Genomic DNA, 24,981 nt, shown 5'->3' on the forward strand with positions numbered 1-24,981 from the left:
AAACTAATCGAGGATGAAATCGCTGATACGTTGAACTTAACCAGTGTTGACCGGGGCGAAATAGTCGTATTTCAAGACCGCCAGGGTAAATTGAAATCCAGTAATGTGTCGCTGGATGATGTTTTAATACGACAGCGTGACGCCGCCGAGGACACTATCGCGTTGTATACCGGCGACGGACGAATCAAACCGGGTGAACATATATCGGCGGTAACATTAGTCAAAAACGGTTTTATAAGGTTGGATAGATCGGTGACCGAACTTGACTCGCAGGTGAAAAAATCTACCACCGAGGTGAAAAAATCTATCACCGATATACAACTCACTACCGCTAGTTTTTTCGGGACCCCGACGGTAACCGAACCGAATCTTGCAACAATAAGGAATACTATTTTGGATTTTGCAACGCTGTCGGGCCAATTTTACACGTTACGAAACAATTTTAACAGGGTTGATAGCGCTGTTGATAAATTCCTTGGTAAAAAAAATGCCAAACCGGATGAGATTACAACAACTATAAATGATATCACTGCGTATGGACAGGAAATAAAAACAATCAAAGCTGATGTTGAAAAGAACAGAAATGGTGTAGTAGTACATGAGCGGGAAATAGAAATAATCGGCGCTGATGTTGCAACGATCATAAATAATGTAGACTCGCATGGACGGAAAATAGAAACAATCAAAACTGATGTTACAATGATCATAAATAATATGAGCGCGCATACACAGGAAATAAGAACAATCAAAACTGATATTGAAGCGAAAAAAAAAGGGTGCAGACGCGCATACACAGGAAATAGGAACAATCAAAACTGATATTGAAGCGAACAAAAAGAGTGTAGACGCGCATACACAGGAAATAGGAACAATCAAAACTGATATTGAAGCGAACAAAAAAAATATAGACGCGTATTGGCGGGGAATAGGAATAATCAAAACTGATGTTGCAGCGAACAAAAAAGGTATAGACGTGCATACATATGAAATAGGAACAATCAAACTTGATGTTGCAGCGAACAAAAAAAGTATGACCGAGAATACACGGGAAATAGAAACAATCAAAACTAATGTTGCAGCGAACAAGAATAATATAGACGCAAATTTGCGGAGAATAGAAATAATCGGAACTGATGTTGAAGCGATTAAAGACGGACTACCGAGAGTAGCAGAGCAATTCGAAAAAATAAAAATCCCTCATGAGAACATCATCAACACAGTATACACAATTCGGCATGGATCATTCGATTGGACTCCTACACAGAATACAGTAAATATTACCGCAACTGTTAAGGGCATTTATCGATTGACACTGGTTTCAATGATGCAGTTTAATATATTATCGTCGAGTTCATCCGGGTTTAACAATACAATATCAACAATTATAGACAGGAACGCAACTGAACGGTTTACAATTTATGCCGTTGATGGAAATCTAGCCCGGGCAAACATTACATGGTATGTGGAATTTGTGGCGAATCTAATTAATTGAAAACACTAGCTCTTTTAAAATAAAAATGACCACCAGGGTAATTGAATCAGAGATATCACCGACGTCACATCAATATCGATTCGATACCGCAAAAGAATTCTCCGCGAATTTGAAAACGCTTTCCGAACAATACCGCGCAAAAATAAAAAAATACCGCAGAAAAATAACCACCATCGACGCGGTCGTGTACTCGGTGTCGGGTATAGTAGCCGGTACCGGTGTTATTTTATCCACGGTAACCACGATCGCTGTTCCAATCGCTATCTCCGCGATGACAACAATTGCTGGAGTCGCCAACGCAATCACTAAAAAGATATCATTGTGTTTTCAGAAAAAAACTCGACGAGTATACAGTAAAACATCAAATCGTATCCGACGCGTACTCGAATTTATCCGGGTTGATCTCGTTATCGATTGATAATTTGTTCATATCCGATGTTGAATTCTCCACGATGGTCCAGTTGTATAGCTCCGCGATGTCAAAAATCGAGGATTTTCAACTGGAAGCCGGAACCACCTGGTTGTTGAAATTAGACACTAAAGACAACGAATAATAATAATGTCGCTGAACCCCGAAGGGTCTCAATTACTTCAGCGGATCGCGGAAAACACCACTCCGGTACAAACAAGTATGATATCGATAACGTCAACGAAACCCGAATTTAGTGTGAACTTCCCATCACCGGTTCCAGTGAAGGAAATAGCGCTGGCAAAATTGCGAGTATATCACAGTTGGCCTAATATCCGAGCGGACGCATTTAACGGACAACAACCTAATAACTCGCTGGTTTTTGCGTGGACAAATAAGCCCGATGGGACCCCAGACTGGAATGAGGTTACAATACCAACTGGGTCATACCAAATAGAACAAATCAATGGAGAATTTCAACGCAGGATAAAATCGATCACAGGAAAGGAATCAAAAATCGCTATTACGGTTCATGAACCGACGTTATCGTCGACGATTGAAATAAGCACACCGGGGTATATGGTTGATATTTATAACAGTTCAATAAGAACCATACTAGGTTGGCCCGAGAATCCACCTCGTGAAACCCCCGAGGACAAGCAATCGTATCATGAAATTACCCCCCGGTATCGAAATAATTTATCTATTATAAAAAGCACGTTATCACCCAGTTGGTTTTTATTTCAACACAGGAATATCATGCAGTGGTATTTTCAGTATAAGAAAACTACTGAATCGGTCGCCATATTAACATTTATTTTAAGTGATATCACTGATATGTTTGCCGAGATTAATCATTATTACCAATTACAACTAGAACAGCTACGGGAAACAAAAGAACGAAAACACGTTGAGGTGTTAAATCAACTTATATCAGACATGGAATATATCAATGAACGAGTCGTTAAAATGATATCCGATAACAGCGATGGTAGTAAACAAAAATTCCTAACCGAGTATAATATCGCAGAAGCCGATTTATCCGATTTCAAGTTTCCAGGATACAACGCGACAGAACTAAGAAAGTCTCTTAATGATTTTCTCGGTCCATCAACTTATATCCTCAAACACGATAACGGAGATGGTGGTAGGCATATTGCTCCATACAACGTAAATATCGCATCGGTGATAGCGATTAATCTAGTGTGTGATGTTATCGAAGGGAGTTACCAGGTGGATACCAAGCAATCAAATCAAGCTCAACAGGGGTATATCCTTTATTCGTTTTCACCAACAGCCCCTCCGGGATTTTTAATCATTGAGAGTCCGATTAATCCGGTCTATATGCGATGCCATAATCGGCTTTTAACGAGAATTAATTTCAGACTTACCGATCAGTCAAATAACCTAATTGATTTACAAGAGGAGGAGTTAGTGATCACTCTGTTTGTAAGATCATAGCAGCAGGGGGGGGGGGCGATGACATCGACGCGGTCGTCGCTGTGTTTACCGGACGCTGACGACGCTGGGATCGGCGCGCAGAAGGCATTAATTAAACCAAATGACGTCCGGACAATTGTCGATTTGGCCCCTCGACGATGACAACGACGACGACGTCGTTTTGTTTTTACCAGGCGCTGACGACACCGGATCCGCTGAGTGCAGAAAGTACTAATTAAGCCAAATGACGATTGGACAAAATGTCGGATTCGCCCCCCCCCCCCTGCTGCTGCCTTTTAAACGGAGGAAACATTGCAATGTTAAAATTGTCATCTTCAACCCAGCAAGCTTCTCAACAATCAAACCAACACCTTTACGATCCAGCAACCACTTTCTGATTACAATTCAACACACCAGTTATACTATTTAGCTATGTTGATTACAATCCAAATGTACACCCTACAATCCAACACCAGCTTTTTATTATAGTTCAGATATACTCCCTATTATCCATTTACAATCACACACCGTACTATACAGAAACCGATATTCGATTACAACACATATACACAATCTGCCATTCACCTAAAATGGCAGGAATGTATATACCATTAAGCTGCCCTGACATGCATACAAATTAACTATCACGAAAGAGTGGCATGACGTAAAACAAGGAGATGAAAAAGAGATACACTCAAAAAAGCATACTACACTGAATCACGCACAAGGGTAGGAAGTGTTTGTAGACACGACTTAACACTTACGCACATACACGTATAATATAAAGCAAAAGGGATTTTAAGTTTATGTTTTGGGAAATGCAAAAACATGCACAACACATATATCCTAAATGTACACCAGACCAATGGCAAAGTTTTGGCAAATATGATGAATATCTATATTTTCTAGTGATTTGTGCGACCTAAAAGGGGCCACTGCCGCTTAATAATTGGCAAGGGCCACTGACGTTTGGTAACAAAATAAGGGGATCAACACATACCACATATCTTCACCGTTCTACTTTCCAAACGTCTTTGCACTGACAGTCTTAAAAACAATATTCTCTTCAGACATTCCTGATTTTCTGCATTTACTCTTCTTTTAAAAGTAGTCATGTCAGTAGCTCTGATGATGGTCCATGATTTTTTCACATGGGCTACATAGTCTAAGTTTAAGGGCATGTTGGAAATAATGGTTGATGAGACTAGTTTTACCCATATATTGTTTAGCTGTCTTGAGAACTGGACATATCATAGAGGAATGCACTACAAGTTTCTGATTTAAGAACGAAAAAGAGGAGATAATTCGAAAATTGGTTGCAACAACAGAGAGAAGCATAAGAAACATTTACTCAACAATAACGAGAAAATAAACAAAGAATACGAGAAGAAGAAAAGGGGAAAACTTTATGTTGTGAAGAGAAGGTAGTGAAAATGAAACGGTAAGTTTGTTACAAAACATTTTGAAGGAGTTTAAATATTTGAGAAAAAATATATTATTAATATTTAGCTCAACCGAAATGAAACTGAACCTTACATGCCAAGATTACTAATCCTTCCGTCACAATATCTATTCTCTCCGTCACCGAGTTGCCAGCAACAGCAGTTACTACCACTACCGAATCAACAACAGAAGCAGCAAATTGCAGACTAGGTCTTGGTTATAGAGAAGGAATAAGCCATTAAATCGGACGAAGTCAAGTCCATAAGTTGGCTATGATTCATAAAAACACCAATGTTACTTTCCGTCAAACATATATCTCTTATAAAAGAGATTGTATTCAATTAATGTAAAATCAAGTGTCATATCCATACTATCAAAATAATTTAAGACACGGAGATATGTTTCTTACTTTGGTATATTATCTTTGAATCAATATCAGTGAAATTTAAAAACACGTTGGAACGATCCATTTTCTTCTTTCTTTTACTGTATGTCTATTTCGTTTTGTTTTATTGAATGTTTTCATTGACATGAAATCTTATATTGCTCTTGCCGTCTCAAATTTATTGATGTGTAGGTGTTTTCCAGTAGCACTTGGAGATTATTTGTACATTCCGAGATGTACGAAGTGACTTCCAAACAATTTTGAAATATGGCTTACATATAAATCCAAATTCAAAATGTATGTTGCTTTTATTCGTTTATACTTAAACGTAAACATGATCTTTATATTAGCCTTTTGGAAAGCAATCTACTCGAATTAATTTTTGTTAAATGCCTTGTTACTTTGAGGATAATCTCATAATTGTCAATACCATTCTCCTCCAATCTCAAAGTGATTGACAGGAAGTGAGATCATGAAAGCTTGGAGGTATTGTATCTTTATTAACATGTTGATTGCTGGACCAAGTTGTTCAGGCAAAATTCAAATCTGTCCAATGTTTAATTAAGCAGAAATTACATTATTTAGATCATCCATCCCAAAATATCGCGAGGGGTTACAGTGAGAGAGTGGCAATGTGCTTGCATATGACATGAAGACAGTCAAGGGGAATCTATTTCGTATCGTGGAGGTTTTCCTCGAAAAGATGATGGAAGCATGTGTGACTGGTAGAGCATATCCACTTCGTTGCCATTCACATTGATGCATGAGAAACCTGATTTAAGAACAGTGTTTCCTAATTTGAGGAAACAATGGAAACTAACTTCCAAATGAACTTTTATTTCCACAGTAGCGGTGTAGTCTTCTACTGCTTCAGCAACTGCTGCTGGCCTCTCTCAAGATAAAATTATATGAACAAGTATGACAAATTCTGCTGGGCTTAATCCGTTGAAACACCTCATTAACGAGTGCTCCCAAAAGTGAAGTTTACAAGATGTGCTAAAAATCAGTGGCGGTGAATTCCAGTATAAAAATAGTGTGATAAAATATTCTCTTCAGTGTTTTGCTTCTGAAAACAAACAACAAAGTCTGTAAGAAGTACACACCTACACTCTTTATTTACCGTCCCAAGACACAACGTTTCCACAAGAAAGGGAAAATTGGGACTACCTCCTTTATTAGCTAAACATTGGAAAGTTTTGGCACTACCGACTTAATGCAATCCTTCCATTCGAAAGAAGAAAAACAGCATTGAAAAAGCACCCCAAAAAAAACTCAATATCGCGTGGGAATGTTGTTGGTTTATTTAAAAGGAATGCTAATTATGTCAAGATTTGGAAACAACGATTAGGAAAACAATTTCTTAAGTTAATTTTGTTTCTCCAAGAATACTCATCTGATCACATTGATTTTAGATATATAAGACTCCTACCTCCCGAACCCAGCCCTGCTTAAAAGACAAAAAAATCGTCTACTCTATCTCTCACAATGACTCTTGCCAATTACCTACACTTTCCATTACCAGTTTTCGCTAGTTGTTACGATGAGCGATATACCAATGAGGCTGTTTGAATGGCGGGTTAGTTGCAAGAGTTTTTAAGTAATGTGATCGGGTAAGTATTCTTGAAGAAACATAATGTAATGAAAAATTTGCTTTATCCTTCAAATACATTCCTAGATACATTATCATTAAGATAACTGGTATTATGAGGAGGGAAAACTGTCTATCTTACCTATACCGCAAGTATCTTTCTACGGAATAAAGTTTGGATTTTCCATTGAATGATAACCCGCTCTCCTAGTTCAAGCAACTCTGCATATGGTCACTTGAACCGTGACCGTGCATTTAGGTTAAGAAGACAATAACTGAAACCTTCTTACCATCACATTTCTCTGTGGAATACAACAAAGATAAGAGGCTGTGTTGGCTTAATTGGGTCTAGTAGTCGTCTTGGTCGCATCCAGGGTATTGCAGTTTCCCGATATAAATTCTAGTTGATCATGCAAGCTCGCCAACAGCGTCTACGATGTATTGAATCGAAGCGTTGTGTGCAAATGTGAGGCTGTCAGAGAACGCTTCTATTTCATGAGTTGAAATTGTCATGAGGTGTCTCTGATCATTTGAAACGTCATATTATGACATACACACAATCTTCTTAAGCCACGAAGGTCTGGCATGGCAAGTGATTACCTGATTTATATTTAATACTAACACTTAAGGGGGAAGACAAATTATATAACCCTACCCAGCTGATGCAAGATTTATGGTCTAGAATCCGCGAGGCAAAGTTGTCCATTTGGAGTTTCACCTTGTTGCAAAAGGGCGGTCATCAGAAACCCCCAAAATGATCGATAAAGGAATCATTCCGTAAGGATAACCTGACCCAATCTAGGGAGGACGTCAGCCTGGACACCCAGTCTGCTGGAAATATGTCTGATTATTATGTTGATTTGAAGTTGGCAGCACTGACGAAGAAAGTGCCATACCAGCATGCATAGATCAGAAGATTTGTTTTCCTTTGTTTGTGGAGGTAATTCGCCACAACGGAATTATATGACATAATCAGGACTGACGTTTATCACAGTCCATACTTCAAAAACTGAAAGTCAGTAATAACAGCTGTCATATGAAGGTTGATGCGTTGAGGCAGTTACACTTGTTCTACTTTCTGTTCATCATATTTGAAGCCAAGCAACAATTGGGGTCCCCATCTGTATATACTGGCATCTGTATATAACGTCACTTCCGTTTTGGGCTTATCCAGAGTAATTCCTGATGCAGACGTTTTGATTCATTGGACTACAAAAAGGGCAGTCATTTGCAACCGCAGTATATAAAAAAGCACAACAGGAACAAATTTGGTGCTACATTGAATAACCTGAGGAGTTAAAATATTGCATTGCTGTCATTCGTGTATTGTTAAAAACAACTGCATCCGTTCGACAATCCACATGACGCAGATATTAGGGAGAAGTGCAGGATTGAAACTGGTAATAACTTAAGTACCCAGGTGGACAAAACACTGGGATGGGTGTAAGCTGGATTTTTCCTAAATCACGAGAAACCCGAGATGATTCAATTGCTTCATCCACCATGGAAGAAAACGTACCATAACCTTTCGAGGAAAACCTTCCAGATATGTCGCCCTTGCCGTTGATGACGTCAATAAATTGGTCCAGGCCTTGGAGTTGATATCTAGACTGAAAGAAGGGACTCAGAATTGGTAAACTCGTCGAGTTAAGCAAAGCTAAGAAACCATAGCGAAGCCAGATTAATAAGAAAATAACAGTTGGCATCTATAACAGCGGATGGCATACTTGTCTCTTCGAATCTTGAGATGTCTATATTGAACGTTAGCGTAAGAATACATTTGTAGAGGGAACTGAAGTCTATCGACCTCAACTTGCAAATGGCTTTGTTATTAACGAAACAGCCATGAATAGAACCCGGAAATTGTGGATTTCATACAATCTTCACTACCCTTTTGTGGATGATCGCTGCAAAAGAATTGTTGTCCTCCAGATTTGACGGAGTATCAGTTAGAACTAGAGAGGAAGAAAGAGGGGATGGAAGATACAAAATCCAAAGTTCATCCCACATCTTTCAGAAAACACATTTGTTTCGCAGCAATTAGATGTTTCAGTGTTATTGCGGGTGAAGAAACTTTGTCTCTTTGCTACAATGTAAGGCTGCCAACTAGACTTTTCGGCTGTCGTCTGTTCGCGTAAGGTTGAGATTTGAATGACACTTGGATCGTATAAGAACAACATTCCCTCGCTTTCTTACGTCCCATGTGACTGGGACGGCTGGTTTCTACAGCAATGGCTGCTGGTGGAACGGTAAGTTGGACGGATAGTCCCTGAGCTGCCTGCCTCCGAACTTCTTCAAATCCGTCTTTAAACAACAATGGCTAGCCAAACTGAGTCAGGATTAAAGAAAGAGCGCAATGTTTTTTTTTTTTTTCAAATGTCGTGGAACACAAACAGTATTATCAAGTTAAAACAGCAATGATTAAATAAACGGAATCATGCTTAAAGACAGATTGTAATGAGTTTTTTCATAAATGTTCTTGGAGCACAAACATTATTAGCAAGTTAAAATTGACATACAGAATCTCCAGTTCTCCATTCAATAACGAGCAACTCTGTTCATTACCTGAGCGATTTGGGCCATCGCCTCCCAGGCAATTTGGTTGTCTGTGTCTCTCAGCCGTCAAACATAGCCACTGAGTACAAATCTAACACCACTGATGTGGGGACAATGTTCCGAATATGCTTCGACAAAATGATTTGTTTTGTTTCTAATGCATGGAGTTTATCTTGAATGGCGGTGGAATGTGCCTTGTACCATACTGTTAATGGATTACTTCCTTTTACTGATAAACCACCCCTATTGGCACCCATGACCCAATGCCATCGTTTCTATATAAATTTAAGGCCCAAACCCTGCGGTAAGCAGCGATTAAAGAGGAATTCCGACGATTTTGTCATACCGGTACAGACGGCTGGTTATCCAGGAATATACCCGGCACTGATACTACTCCTAGGGATGGAGGCCTGGTTGGTGCTGTTAGCAGCCGTACCGTAGGCATGGCTGGACTGACAGTTCTATCATTAAATTCCCCGTCATAATGTGCTGGATAGTCTTATACCTGGAGATTCGGACTAATATATCACTAAGGTCTGTGATGGTAATTGTATGCAGCCGTAGGCATGTTTGGACAGAAACTCTCTCTGTAAGTTTTCCATAATTGTAAAGAGATGAAGCTGTATACCTGGCTAGACGGACGTGTCTTTCACTAAGAGCCCCGAAATTGTAACTGCGTCGTCGTACAATGCATTTTCTGATAGCATAATAATTCTCATTCCTTTTCGCCTGTTTCGTTTTCTATTCTTGGTGGATATACTACTTTCACTCCCATGAACGATATTCACAACAATGATCTATTGTAACATGTTGAATTTAATGAAGGACGAATGTATTGTTTGTGTATTCGGATGTTGTCAAGTACAACGTGGTAGGAAACACAACCACTCCGTAATCGGAGCAATTCACGTCAAAATAAATTCTACCATTGATGCATGCCATGAAGCTGGAAACGTGTAACATGTTCATCGTGCATTTGTACATTCTCCTTATCTTCAGGAAACTTTTCTCTGCAGGAAATGTCATATTGAAACTAATTTTTGGGAAGCGATTAGCAAGTGAATTGTAAAATCGAATTTATCTTGTGTACCAAGGAGTCACTATACAACGAGGTCATAGTTCAGGAGATATGCTCAATCAGGTTTTCGTACTGAACAGCCATCTTAAAACTGATAGTGATTCGAGAATTACATGCTTTAAATGATGCAGCTTTGACGCAAGGACAATACTTTCTTCAAATGTTCTCATTGACAAGCAATGTAGAAATGAAGCCTTCATGAAAACATAAAAATATTGTCTTTGCTTCAAACTGGACAAAACCTTTGACCTCGGTAAAATATCGCTATAAATTTGGTTCACACTTCTAGCCATGGTATCAATTCAACTTACGAGAGACTGCTAGGACGAAGCAGAATGATACGTCGAAGTCCCTTCCGAGCTCATTAACATCTTCAGGAAAAAGATTCCGGAAAGAAGAAGGAAAATTATATTCCAAGGTGCATGGATAATACTTTGTATATTTTCTTCATCAATGCAATTTCGGAATATTTAGTAACTTGTTTTGATCGTCATTACTCTAGAAGCAATGACTAAGTAAAAAAAGATGGTTTTGCGAATATTATGGATAAGTATTTTCTAACATCGGAAACATATTGTTATCAATAGCAAAATGACAGTGCCTTAGATAATTGGAAGTCAACTGTGACTCCCCAACATTGTTAGCTTGCAAATATGTTCATGTTTAAAATCGTATTAGTCTTTGGCTGGGGAGAGGGTTACGGTAAGGTTAAGTTAAACTAACCCATGTCTAACCATACCCAAACTCTTGGGTTTTGAGTTAGAGAAGCCTCTTATTATTAAAAAATGTTAATTGTAAAAACACAATGGCTACACGTTCCTGCTTATTGGTTAAAGACATATTGTATTTACACTATCTCTCACATACATATCAATCTAGATCAAAATGGCCCCTTACAGGGCAACTCTCGTCTCTAGAACGGATACATTCTAATAAGTGTCACACAATTTGCGTTCATGTATGTTTAAGTATGTATTGTTTTCGTCTTTGCCGTTACCCATCAATAGCTTTCAAATCTTATTCCATTACAAAATGTGTGTTCGTCGGCAAAAGTTTATGTTTATGTTGGTAAATGCAACCATAACCACTCACTCACCCTCGTGCAAACATGTATAAACACCAGAAGATGACAATTTTAACAAAATATATTCCCTTGTACACCTATGAACAATTTTAACATAGTATTTCCACTTGTCCCTAATTGCGACCAAGACTATATACTTATGGGCTAATGTTAATTATCATTGTCCACATACAACTACTACTATCCTGATGCCTGGTAGTTATGTTTTGGTTCTCCCATTACAGTGTTATATGATGAAGAGATTGCATTGGGCATTAAATATAAGACTTTTCTAAAGATGCTCATGACAGCAAGAGAGCAATAGAAAAAAGGGAAAATGGACAAAAAGGTTGATGTCAATTACCTGACAATAGCTACTTTTGGTTTAATGTTAATAATGGTAGGGTTGCGGGTATACTTGTAAGTTAAGCCGCTTGTAACCATCTGCTTGTCAAACTGCACGTTGAGTTTCTTCACCATCGTGTCAGATGATTTGCTGGTGACACATGTGAGCATTGCGCTATTGAAACTGAAATGAATTCATGCACAGATAGTTAAAACACAGTCAAGGCTGACAGAAAAATTTCTTCAGGTAAACACTAGCAGGAAAGAGAGGCATAAAGAAGAAATAATTAGAGTTTTTTTATATAGAAGGTCATTTTTTAAATTTTTAAAAAGCTAATGCTGAAGGTGCTTCAGACCATATGTTGGACAATATTAGTCGAAATTCCGCTATATGTAAAGATAACCAATTAAAAAGAACAAGGGTATCTTGAAGGGATTATTGCTCTACTGGGGGAAAATAATTTCGATGAATTCAAGGCAAGACCATTTCTGCCTTTCAGCTGCACAGTGTCGAAACGCTAGCTGATATTCGTCAGCAACAGTAATACATTAGCTGATCTGTTGAACATACTGGATGTCAGATTTGCATTATTTTCATTTAGGAACAAGTAATTACATTATAGATATTTTAATGAGAACGGGATTTAAATAAGACACTTAATTTAGGGGAATAGAAAAACAACATTTCTAAGACTCCCATCATGACATCCATATTTAATGACTGAATGGCACTAGTTTATTTAGAAACAACTAGATATGATAACATGTCAGTTGGTCAAATCCCGAAGTTGGTATACCATCAATATTGTAGGAAACGATATAATAATGTTCTCACAATGGTACCGTGATGGCAATATTGAGGGTCAATTTGCCTGTGTACCGGTCACCATGTATAGTCTATCCGGTGTTGAGAAATGGTGTTAATTCGTACAACAATATTTAACATCCACTAGCTATCATTAAAAAAATTTCTGGTGAAAACATACTTTCATATGACCAGTCATCTAGGAGAAGAGTGATAATAAGGTTTTCAAGATGGCGGTGGCGATAATGAGGGTAAAATCGGTGCCATTTTCATTTACTCCCAGCTAAACAAAAAAAAAAAAACAACAAGTCTTTCATTAAAAACACCGTACAGAACTTTTGATTCACGACGAATTGGACATTATAAGAAATCGTCTTGTGAAGACGAAAAAAACATGTTATTATGACATTGTTCAGAGAAGTAGCGATAACATAATATTTCATGATGGCTTTTGTGGCCAGGTTGGATGTCAGATTAGCACCATTTTTATTTAGGAACAAATACACATAAAAATACATCTTTTAGTAATAATCTTATGCTGATACATATATGGCCATCTATTTAGTAGAGGTTACAATAACACACATTTCAATTGATCTGTTTTGGCGGCTCATAATAAATATCAGAGTTTCACGATGTTTAGGTCCAACCAACTACACAATGGCGTGAATGTGTTTGTAAAGGTTCACGGTAATCTTTGGGTTTATAACCAATACAGTTTCAAAACAAAGTTGTGCAGCAAGTCATGGGTTTTGAAGCTTGTACCCAACCTGCTGGTTGGTCGAGTTTGACGTTTCTTTCAGCACATACACACTTTATATAAGTGGATCTGTCTCGGCTATGTAAGAAGGTGAAGCATAAGTGTAGATAGAATAGGCATCATGAGAAAACCACCAATGGCTGTTATCATAATCAAATATGATCTCTCCACACTTGCGCTTAAGTAAATGTAATTACAGCTTACAAATGTTGATTGTGTTGGCGCAGCAGTTAGCATACTGGACTCACAACGGAAAGGGTACAAGTTAGAATTCTACCATCGGATCATCCTAGATCAGCTACCATGCTGTGTCCTTGGGCTATGTACTTTACACCAATTGCCTTGGCACTCGATAACCTATATGAGTTTTCTGTTCTGTAAAGCACCTAACCTAAATTTGAACAAACATAACTAATAAAGGCAAAATCATTCCAGTCGAAGTATGACTAGGGGCTAGGGGTGAAAGCTGGAGGTGACAAAAGAGAGATGAGTGTGGGTGGGGTTAGGGTTGTGCATTTTACCTTTTGAGTTCACAACTGTGATTCCCAATCCAGATTCTTCTATTGGTTCCTGCATTCAGATAAATCCCATTGAGGGTCAAAAGAGTCCCTCCTGACTTAGGACCTCGGGAGGGGCTGATCGTATCAAGGACAGGATTCTGAAATAAGAATTTTAGTAGATTGATGTAGGCATGTCAAATGTATTATAAGCGAAACGGTCTAGATTGATAACGGAATGTCAAAACAAGGAATGTTATTTTCAATGATTTCTGTCTGGAAAGGTTCAAATTTGACACAAACCAAACCAGGGTTGCCAGGGCCCTTATTTGGAGCTCATGATCTAAGTATTGTTAAAAAGGCGTAAGAGTGACATCAAGTGTTTGAGGCTTTCTAATCATTCATTTCAAGTATGAAGAAAATCTATCAATGTGTTTAGAGTATATAAATAAATTTAAAACTAACTGACAAAGTTTCTATGACAAACATTGACTTGCAAGGCGAATATGTCATAATATAAATAATGTGTCATGAGAAGTATAAGGAAAATATATTACTGAATTAGGAAAATAATATCTAGTGACTTTTTCATTCAAAAACTGTCATGCAAATTATATAAGACGGTGATCTCCTGAGATGCCAGTCCTACAGAATAAATATGAATCCCTGATCCTCTACTGGCTGAAAAGAATGTATTTCCACAACGTTCAAGACAAAACCATTCTTTTGTTTTCGTTTAACTGCGGTGTGTTGAAACCATCTTTGCTATTCATCAGCGAGGATAGTATTTTCAAATAAGTTGCTATGATGGAGTTATTGGATGGCAACTTGGCGCCAATTTCATCTAGAACCAACATATCATCATATAGGTCTTCTGATGGAGACCTTATATTGATAAGACTTTTCATTTTGGAGGAGAAATGATAACAAGATTTTGAAGATGGATATCACGGTGATCCTGTTCAAGATTAGACTGACATTATTTATATTTAGTAACAACTAGACATACACAAATGATTCTTGGTGAAAGCACAATGATAATATGACAAACTGTATAGGAAAAACTGCGAGTTGCAACAAGCGTTACAGATAACCACTGTGGCAGTCTTATTGGAAATCAAATTGGCCCCATATTCGTTTAGGATTAAGCAGGCAAAATACGCCTCTTAGTGAAATCCCCATATTGATCTGAACATCCATTCAGAAGGACAATAACAAGATGTTAAAGACGGACAACGTGAAGGCCATGTTCAAATTCTCGGCTCTATTATTTTCATTTAGGGGCAAACAGACCATGGAACGAATGTTTACATAATGTTTCATGGTGACCATTAAAGCAGTTTCGGAGGAACAATGTTAAAAATTGATATCAAATTCGTGGTAACGGACGGACTCAAACAATTTACAACATAACATCTCATAAAGTCTTCTGGTCCATAGCCTAATGAGCTACATTTCTAAACCTCTGCGTAACAGAGCAATAATATATGCATACAACACATTATGCTCCATTGGAAAGTTTTGGAAATAAATATTAAATATCAGGTCCATTTCTTTCTATTACATTTACCCTTCATTATCAACATAACTTTAAAATAAACCATAATCTCCAATAATACAATATGAAAAGTAGTGACACAAACACACATAACACCGTATCAACATGAAGCACCACGTGAAACAAATGGATGACCATGTCAAGGTTATCAATACTGACAAGTGCCAATTAAATTTTTATTAGAAAATTCATTAAAGTAATCTTCTGCATTTATAACTGACACATTGTTAAAAGCTGAAAACAAACAACAATTTTGGAGCGTTGAAATCGTGCAACTTTCACGAGTGTCTTAAGAAAATATATAGATTTATGTTTTTAAATTGTTTGTTTCTCCCTGTATATGTTTGTCCATCGCAATCCATCTTTATATTCTTCGGATACCATGGGAACAACTCATCATTATATCAAAATTACGTCATACCAATCAAATTAAAATCAAAATTCCTAGTCGATATTAAAGCCAATGGCCTGATATCCATGTATTAGGTATGGCATCCCCACTTTGTCTGATTTCTATACCAAAAATGTGATTTCACAATAACCAGTCATATTAAAGAACGGTTAACTGCCAATATCTGAGCTAAATCTTTTGTGTCTTTTAGTTCGATCTATTAAGAAGTTTGAAATCTGTGCAATTTTTGTGAAGCTTGTTGTCATTGTTAAATTTATATATTTATAACACATATTTTGTCCTTAATTTGCCCAAATAACCCCCAAAACCCAAGGAATTTTGTTAATTATATAAATGCGCTGGTTGTGACTTGTACTATTAGGTTATGGAAGTAGTAAATATAGGAAATCCATGACGCAATAAAGGAAATAAATATATGATATGCACTTGACAGATTATTCTTTGCATATGCAGTATTCAGCATGGCACATATGTAGCTTATATTAGCTTTATATACACACGCATACACACACTGTAACGAGCTATTAAAAAGGGGTAGATAACTCTTCAAGCTCACAAATCCCATCCCTCATTGAACCAAATACCAGTTCATCTGCACAACTCTAGATATTTTCCTCCTTAAATAAACACTTCTGTGTAACTAGCTATTATTTTTATATGAGCAATAGTTCTTCAGTATGTAGCAAACTCAGTGACATCCTAGATTTTGATACGCATAACAGCATGGAAACAATGGAGAGAGTTTCATTAAGAGGATGACAATATCCAAAAGATTCTTTTTCTAAATTATGATTATGTTATAAATTTATGCTCTTAAGCTAACAGAAAAGACTGAAAACTAACAAGTTTTGTGCAATTCAACATAAAATTTAGTTTCCAACGAAAATAATTTAAAACGGACTTACATTAATAGTTCTATCAAAATCCAAAGGTATATCATATTCCGAAATAATTTTAGTGGTATTCCGAATAAATTCCGATTTTGTATGCTCAGATGTATCAATGACCTAGAATAGGGTTGATGTTCTAGCAGTATTGATATATCATGATGATATAATGCAAATTGCCGTTGAATGAAGCCACCATAATTCCAAAAGAGTGAATGATTCACAAATTTTACATAAGACCGTGTAATTGCAGTTAATAATTTAAATAAACAAGTCATCTCACATTAAGAACTGAATACAGCTAAAAGAATGATTCCACTAATTAAATGTTAAGATAGGAATTAATAATTTATCTTTACTTATCTCTTATATAAACAACGAAGACACAATAATGACAAAGGGATGAGGTCATTTTCATATCAAATTCATTTTAAAATCATTCTTAGATGTAATCAAGGTCAGATCTCTTATTGACGATTTAGTAAAGAACATGCAAAACATATGGTACACTAGTTTTTTTGCAGCGAATACCAATGTCCTGAACACAGATTAAGATAAATTTGTTTACCTGCAAAACATAGCAATCTTAATATCCAATCTACAGTCAAAGACAAAAGATAGCTATGTAATATGCTGCTTACAAAACAATATTAGTCAGGTCGGCCCAACCCCTACCCACAACTATAGACAAAGGTAAAACAATACAAATTAAAAAATACATTACCGATAGGTTATGCCATCAAGTATGTATTTTGCGCGGTAACGATGTTACATATTGTCATGACTTCCAGTATGTAGACTGAGTTTGTATAAATGACTAAAAATATGATTTTCAAATACAAATATTACAAAATTTCAATTTTTTTCTTACATTTTATTTCACAGGACAATCACGACCCAACATTTTAGAAAGAAGTTTCATGTTTTTTTGTTTTCCTTTTGTTATGAGGTCAAGCTCTAGAAGTGATTTATAAATAATGACTTTACAATACGTAGCATGTAACAATCTTCGTGTATCTGTATTGTAGGTACAGGATGAAAAGATTTTCACATAAAACAATCACACTTTTGGCATCTCACGACAAGGTGACATATTTTATATCTGTAGCAATTTGAACACGTTTGTCATCATCTGTACATGTTTTATGTAGGTTGTAATGCATGGTAGTTATTTTTTCCTTCATACAAGGATCAGACAACTACTTCATTTTTTACAGATATAAATGTTTATGCATATGAACTTCAATTAATTTGTGAACTAGATGACCCAGTACATATGTCCTTCTTGACTGAAGTAAGCATAACTTTTCTAAATATCACAATTATGTTCTTGGAGTCATTTTCTTGAGGACAATGTCCCTAGATTCTGATAAAGATAATAGCTACGTTAATCATAAGTTTTGCACATTATACTATCAGCCTGCAGAACAACTGAGATCAAGCATTTGCACAGACAGAATATAATGAGGAGTTGAAAGCATTTCAAAACTGTTTCTTCGAGACTACATATCCAACCATAATACCTTAGGACAACTACTACTACCTCGCAAATCCAGCCCTCAAAGATACTATTTAAGTTAAAGGGATGTCTGTCGACCTATGCGGTTGTCGGGTAGGGTTATCTCCTCTAATATATAATAATTGGCGGCAAATCTTAAGAAACATCAGTTACTACTGGAGCGGAATAGATGGAACTGCCGAAAGGCTGGAAAGGTGTAGGTATATTATAATTGGGTAAGTATTCTCGAAGACCCATATTGTACTAGTAAAATTTATTTTTTCTTCACAAAGGTTACCCAGTCATAATACCTTAGGAGAATATGTATGAAATGGAGAGATGTATATCCGCTTACCCTGGATAAACCATCTCCGGCACCCTATTGCATGTGAGACACCTTCCAGGTAATATGACTGGAGGGGACTCCATCGAGGAGCGCATTCAAATCGGGAAACAGCTTCCCCCGCAAATCGAGCGGAAGTCGTAAGGCCTCGTCTTAAGAAGCTATCGATCGAGCTGAAAGGGTGACTTATTGAGCTGCGGACATAGGTCCTACCAGAAAAAAATTGGACACTCTGGGATAACAGATTGTGACGACAAAAACTAGAGGAAACGCACACACGGGGAGGTTCCTAATGAAACACTTATTTATAAAATACCTCATGGGCATACAAATACACAAGATGATCTGAGAAAGCTGCTTGAGCAGTATATACTTGATTTTCCGAATGATGATATTAAACTCAGATTCATGGTGATTGTAAAACATCTTAACCTGATGAAAATCTGATGTTGAATTCTTTCAGAAATCTCTGGCAGAAAGAGTAATTCACCGGGATGATGTTAGGATAGTAAGAAGGGCAGTAGAATTTCGTGATCATTTTAAGATCACTGAATACTAATTGATTACGTTCTAACTAATCGGGTTGGATATCGATAAATTTCAGCGGTATCTCAATAATATGCCTGATGAATATTTTCCAAAGATTGATCTCGAATGGGGGAAAATAAGAGGCCCTCCAGATATTCTCCAATGTAACAACGATCCAGCAGGTGGTGGTTGTCATGTATCACTGGGCATTGTCAATATCACGTCGGTGATTTCTGTAAATCTAGTCTGTGCCCAGCAGGGTTATGGTCTTTACAACTTTTCTCCAGATGTCCCGCCAGGTGATTTGATATTGTCGATGCCAACTGTTTATTTACAATGCTGTAAACCATAGCTGCCACGAAAAAGTTTTCGTCTAACCAACATTGACGTTAATTTATTGGACACGTGCGGTGAAGAATTAATTGTTAATTTATATGTACGTGACAGACCGTAACGGCACAATATCACATTCCATCGATAATAGAAAACATGGACGACACAATATATAACATATCAGGTTTTTATAGCTTTCTTTGGGTACCGGTGCTATTCCACCGTAGCGGGTTCAGGTTCGGCAATCCTAACGGATTCCAACACAAGGTGTTTTAGCTGTCTCGCACGCGCACTTACATATGCTCGAATTTCATATTGTCGAGGCAACACTGATGCTATTTTCGGAATGGCGCTTGCCAGTGGATCAAATTTAGATCTCTCGTGTTGTTTGTGTCAATCCGCCAACGACAATTCCATTTTGCGATGAGGTAATTGAATAAATCTATACTCTGCTGCTAGTGTATATCTGCCCTATTTACGTCGCTGCTTTATCATCTCAAAATCATCGGTAATTTTTACAATATTAAGTTGATACTTTCATTCACATTTTCCTGGTTCATTATACAACAAATTTATTTCTACAATAAAAGATTTTATCAAGACCAATTCGATAGCGTGTTGCTGGATAGCGTATATTTATTGTGACGAATCCATATGGGGTTCTCTGAGCATATACAAAGAAGGTTTTGAACGTATTTATGTCCATGTCGCTGGAACACCATGTCAGATGAATATTTAACAGTGTAGTTGAGTCAAAACCGTTAAAAATAACCAAAACGTTGCAGTTATCTCTGATGACTTTGGGGCATTTGAGTGTACCTCTGTGTAATAAAAATGAGATCTGTGTTTTTTCTATGCGTGCCTCGTGAAAATATTCTGGCCGAATTTGTTTGTTTGTCAATTCTGACATCATCGCAAACTGCTAGAATATGTATATCCTCTTTAAGATCCTCGACGGAAGGCGCATCATCTATGTCAATGATAAAATCAATAACATCATATTCAGCCGCTGAATTTTCATTAAATTCCTTAAGAAGATTATAGCATCGTTGGTCATCTGCGGATGGTGCCACTAAATAAAGTTTGTACCATTCGAGCAACCTCATTATCAGGTTAAAAACAACTGAATTTAGACTTGACGAAAAAGATCAACCTAAACCAGGCAAACTTCCGGTAACTGCGATTAATCTGCAACAATGATATATCGAGGACGCCAAGTTAATTCACACGTTGAAGTCGATAAAGAATATAAACATGGGATAATCACTCGCCAGCTGGGTGATAAGACTGGCGATGAGTGGCAAACTAGGAATAGGTTCAAGGCAATTCATTTTCCAAAAACTACATAATGAAGTCGATTTGTTATAGCTCAATAGGTTACTAGAGAGATAAATCAGCAATCAGAAAACTGAGCGATACAGCAGGTGTGACACGTGCTGCTGCGGCAGACTGGTTGCCACATCAGGCAATATTGCAAATGTACCTACCAAAACAATTCAGCATGGACAGTTTGATGTCAGCAAGCCAAAACAGTTCATTAGGTAGATATTTTGTTTTTGCTACACGACGTCATTGGCACATCACGCAAACGGCGCGCATACAAATAAGTCTTGACTGTCATAGCCGTTGCAAGTAGATACAATCAAGCATAGCCGCTATCGACTAAAACAGCAACTGAAGTCGTAGCAGCATTTCAATGAATTTATCAACGTGGCGGCCTGCAACGGCCACAGTTGCTAAAGGCTTATCCTCATTTAGGTAACATTGCAATTGGAATAACATAAGGTTAAAATCAGACGTGGACACACCGCTCTACATCGTGATCAGGAAATCTTTGAGCTATTTAATCAAAAACTTGCACAGCGACTATTTTGACATCATTACACGCCGGAATTTCTGAGCAACGACATATCTCCTGAATGGGTTGCAAGACTACCTCACATGGTGACCGCGTTAAACTTGGAAGTCGCTCGAGGCAATTGCGTACAAACAAGTGCTGGTCAGTAATGTGACAGTCAGATCTTTATATCGACCTGATGAACTTGAGGGTAGTGCAGCAAGAGCAACTGATCCCATCTGGAGTGTAACCAAACATACAATTTTCAACCTGGTGAAATATACAGTGCAGCCTACAATCTACATACAAGATTCAACAGCTCCTCAAGACGGATTTGTCCGTGAACAATTACAGGTAATTCCTGAAGATACCCAACTGCCACCAAGTTGGATCCGGCGTCGGAGACTCTAGCGAGGGTGTAGTGAAGTGCTTCGATCTATGTTACATTCAAGACATGTCAGAGCAACATTTTTTGCGCTTGTGGCCGAGACTAATATCACCTCTGTCCACGGTAAATTGTCGTACATACATGGAAAAATATTGCCACAACAGTATTGTGCTCATATTCACCCAGTCTGACCTCTGTTTACCCTCTCACTAAATCAATGTTTTTATGCTCGGATTGGGTAATGTGCGTTAAATAAAATAGTACTTCATTGAAACAACACAATTTCTTAGAGGCATCATAATTGAGAATTAGGGTTTTGTTACAAGGGCCGGTCACACAAAAGAAGCCAAGTGTATTTTGTTTCACAAGGAAAATAGCCGCTCTTCCGCCATATCCATCTGTTCACCACCTCTATTGCTGTAAGACTGACCCGTCTTGTCGGAACTGCATGAAGTTCGTGTCTGTTGATTGGGCGTGTATTTCGCTAATTATGTCTGTTATCACTTACGCCATGATGAAACTGGTCTGGTATAACAGGTACGCCAAAGATGCCTTTCCAATTGGTTCAAATATGTCTTGGTCAGCCATTTAATACACAAGACTTGTTCCACATTGGGCTAACGTTTATGGTGTTGAATACTCAAAGTTGGAGAATTGGTCGTATAAGTCCTTGTTTTGTCCGATATCATCTCTTCTGTCATGACGAAAGATGTCATCGATCGCGCTAGCTGTAACCTTTAAACCGTAGTCTGTGCGAACTTTCTCTCTACGAAGGACCAGAGGAGGTTAGCTATTTGCAGTAGAAATGCCTGGATAGATAGAGGACCGTCTTGCTTGAGCAATTTTATCTACGACTGGTTCCGAGAAGTGTGTGCATTTCTGAAGGCCTATTTCATACGATCCAGATTGCAGGTTCCGTAGCTCTGAGTAGGAATAAAACAACTGCCGTCGTGGTTGTATTTGTTGAAGAGGGAAAATCCGAATTCTCCGTGGAGTTAACGTTGTGAGATTATTGATGTCGTTGATCTACTTTTTTTACCCATCCGAGTGGTGCACTGAGGATAAGACGACACATTGATTATCTTGATTTCTGTATCACTTTTGGAAGGTAGGCTTATGGATCTTGACCGTTTCTGCATTACCGATAGAACGTCGACTGCCTAATCTCTTGAGCACATGACTGAAGATATTTAGGTTAGAGGATAATGGCTGAACTCTTTGCTAGGTCTTATGGTGGTCCTTCAGGAAAGTATAGGCAGATATCACTAAGTCGCTTTCCACCGATTCTAAATTTGTGGCTGCGATTACTTCATTGGACTCGGGCCATTCTTGAGACCGAGTCGTGTGCATGCCCTGTGTTAGTAGAAGTGGGAAGATAAACCATGAACCGTTTGTTGGGAAAAAGCCACACAAACGAAAATCCAACATCGAAACCTTAGTATATCTGTTGAGATAAAGGGAACTTGGCTATTCGTCTGCTCCGTCCTTCGCTGTTACCCGGTAGGAATCAAGTCCAACCCCGAGGATGCAAGGTCGTGAGAGTAGTAAAACAGGCTGAGCATTTTGACGGTAACCTGGGTGCTGACGCACATTCAGTGTGTGTCAGTGTACTGCGCTTCGTAGCTGAAAGGTAAGTTGATTTACTTCCATTGTCCACCAGAAATGTCATATTGAAGAAAGGCCGGTATACATACAGAGGACATATTTGTTCTGAGCTGCGTGTTGTACGTCACGCCCTTAGTTTTAATCGCTAAGACAAATTGACAAAAACGTATAAAACTGAAGCCCGGCACTTGCCTTGTGGAACGCAATGTCCGTGCAGAGATAAATCTTAAACAGTTGACGCATAAATTGATAACAGAAAGTCAATGAAGCATAATGGTAAACTATAATGTTAGTACCACCTGTAAGGTGTATTATACATATGTGGGCCTGCACAAGTAATGCAATGTGGGAACATATCTATAACATATAATGGTTACCTGAATAATGTGAATAATTTCTGTAGAGAAGGTATGAACGGTATGTACCGTATACTAATTGAAGCTTGGCGTTCCAAGGCTAAGCAAGCGAAAATTATGTAAGAAGTTCCTGAAGGGCATAAAGACCTGCACACATATAAACATCGCGCCCAAACCTGTTATGTGATGTCGCATAGGCCAATCGTACGAATGACTAAGTTGTCTTGAAATATGATGGAATGCTTATGCAGATAATTATGATTCAAGTATCGGCTATAGAAACAGGCATACACGAGACCCTACGGAGCAAACCATGTTAAATGTTACCTGTCATTGTCCGACTAGAGCGGATGAATTATGCAAATGTACACAAAATTATATATTACACACAGTATGCTTCTCTTAAGAGGAACAGAGGCACCATTATAGATGCAAAGTAGGTGCGATAATATCCAACATTACTTGCAGGAACAATGCCCACAGAGCGCCTGTACAAGTAAAATTACTGAAGTTGGATTAATAATTATGAGTAGACCTTGGTATGGAAACTCAGCAATATGTAACCGTAAGTAAAGGCATCACACCTATATTAGGAGTTTTTATACGTTTTATATACTTGTACGTACATAAAGCAATTGCGAGTTAGTCGCAGTTCTCCTGAGGTACGATGATTAGGAAACGTATCTGAAGAAGAAATTTAAAAATATCCATGCCCATATTACATCTAAAGGCAAAATCCCCAATTGTAAAGTATCCTATGAAACCTTCCTCCCATTCCAGACAATTTCCAAGTTTTATTAATAATAAGAGGTCTGATTTATATAGTAATATGGAATTGCGTATAAAACTTACCACATAGGAAAATGTAATATTATCGGCCGTGGCATTATACTGGTTGTCGATTGTGACAACTATTTTGCCAATACCAATGATGGAACCTTCTCCAGTGACACACACAATCCTGAAATGTACAACACTTAAAGAAATATCTTACAATTAAAACTTTAGTTATTAAATGTTCTCACGTACATCAATAAATGGTGAAAGGGTTGACATAGTGAAGGTAAAGGTCTCAAGTGCTTAAGTTATTGGGCTGAAATTTTTAAAGTATGGGTCCAAGTGTATTAAGTTACGGAGCAAAAGGTGGCTAAGTCATAAGGCAGAGGTGGTTAAGATATAGGTTTGATGTGGCTACGGTAAAATTAAGGTGGTATGTTTTTAGGGCCGATACAAAAATATAGCATAAATACCAATAAACGTAAATGGGACTCTCCGTTTAATGTTCACTGCGGTCATAGCAACACCTTTAGAAGGACATATACACTGAGGTAAATATCTTGTCGTCTCTGTTTCTTAGATTACAATTTATGTATAT

At 37.8% G+C, this 24,981-nt stretch overlaps 1 protein-coding gene across 1 annotated transcript in view; it reads right to left on the reverse strand.

Annotated features, from left to right (window-relative positions):
- Positions 1-24,981, reverse strand: part of LOC149803960 (plexin-A1-like) — an 82,886-nt gene that overhangs the window by 23,628 nt on the left and 34,277 nt on the right. Inside the window, exons 7-9 of the mRNA XM_089954028.1 lie at positions 24,459-24,567; positions 13,886-14,022; positions 11,819-11,983 (exon numbers count right to left, since the gene is read on the reverse strand). Of these exons, the coding sequence (XP_089810154.1) occupies positions 11,819-11,983; positions 13,886-14,022; positions 24,459-24,567 (411 nt within the window). The remainder of the gene's footprint in view (positions 1-11,818; positions 11,984-13,885; positions 14,023-24,458; positions 24,568-24,981) is intronic.

Source organism: Sinohyriopsis cumingii, chromosome 3 (assembly GCF_028554795.1).
Source record: "Sinohyriopsis cumingii isolate HCF-2022 chromosome 3, ASM2855479v2, whole genome shotgun sequence".
Taxonomy (NCBI): Eukaryota; Metazoa; Mollusca; class Bivalvia; order Unionida; family Unionidae; genus Sinohyriopsis; species Sinohyriopsis cumingii.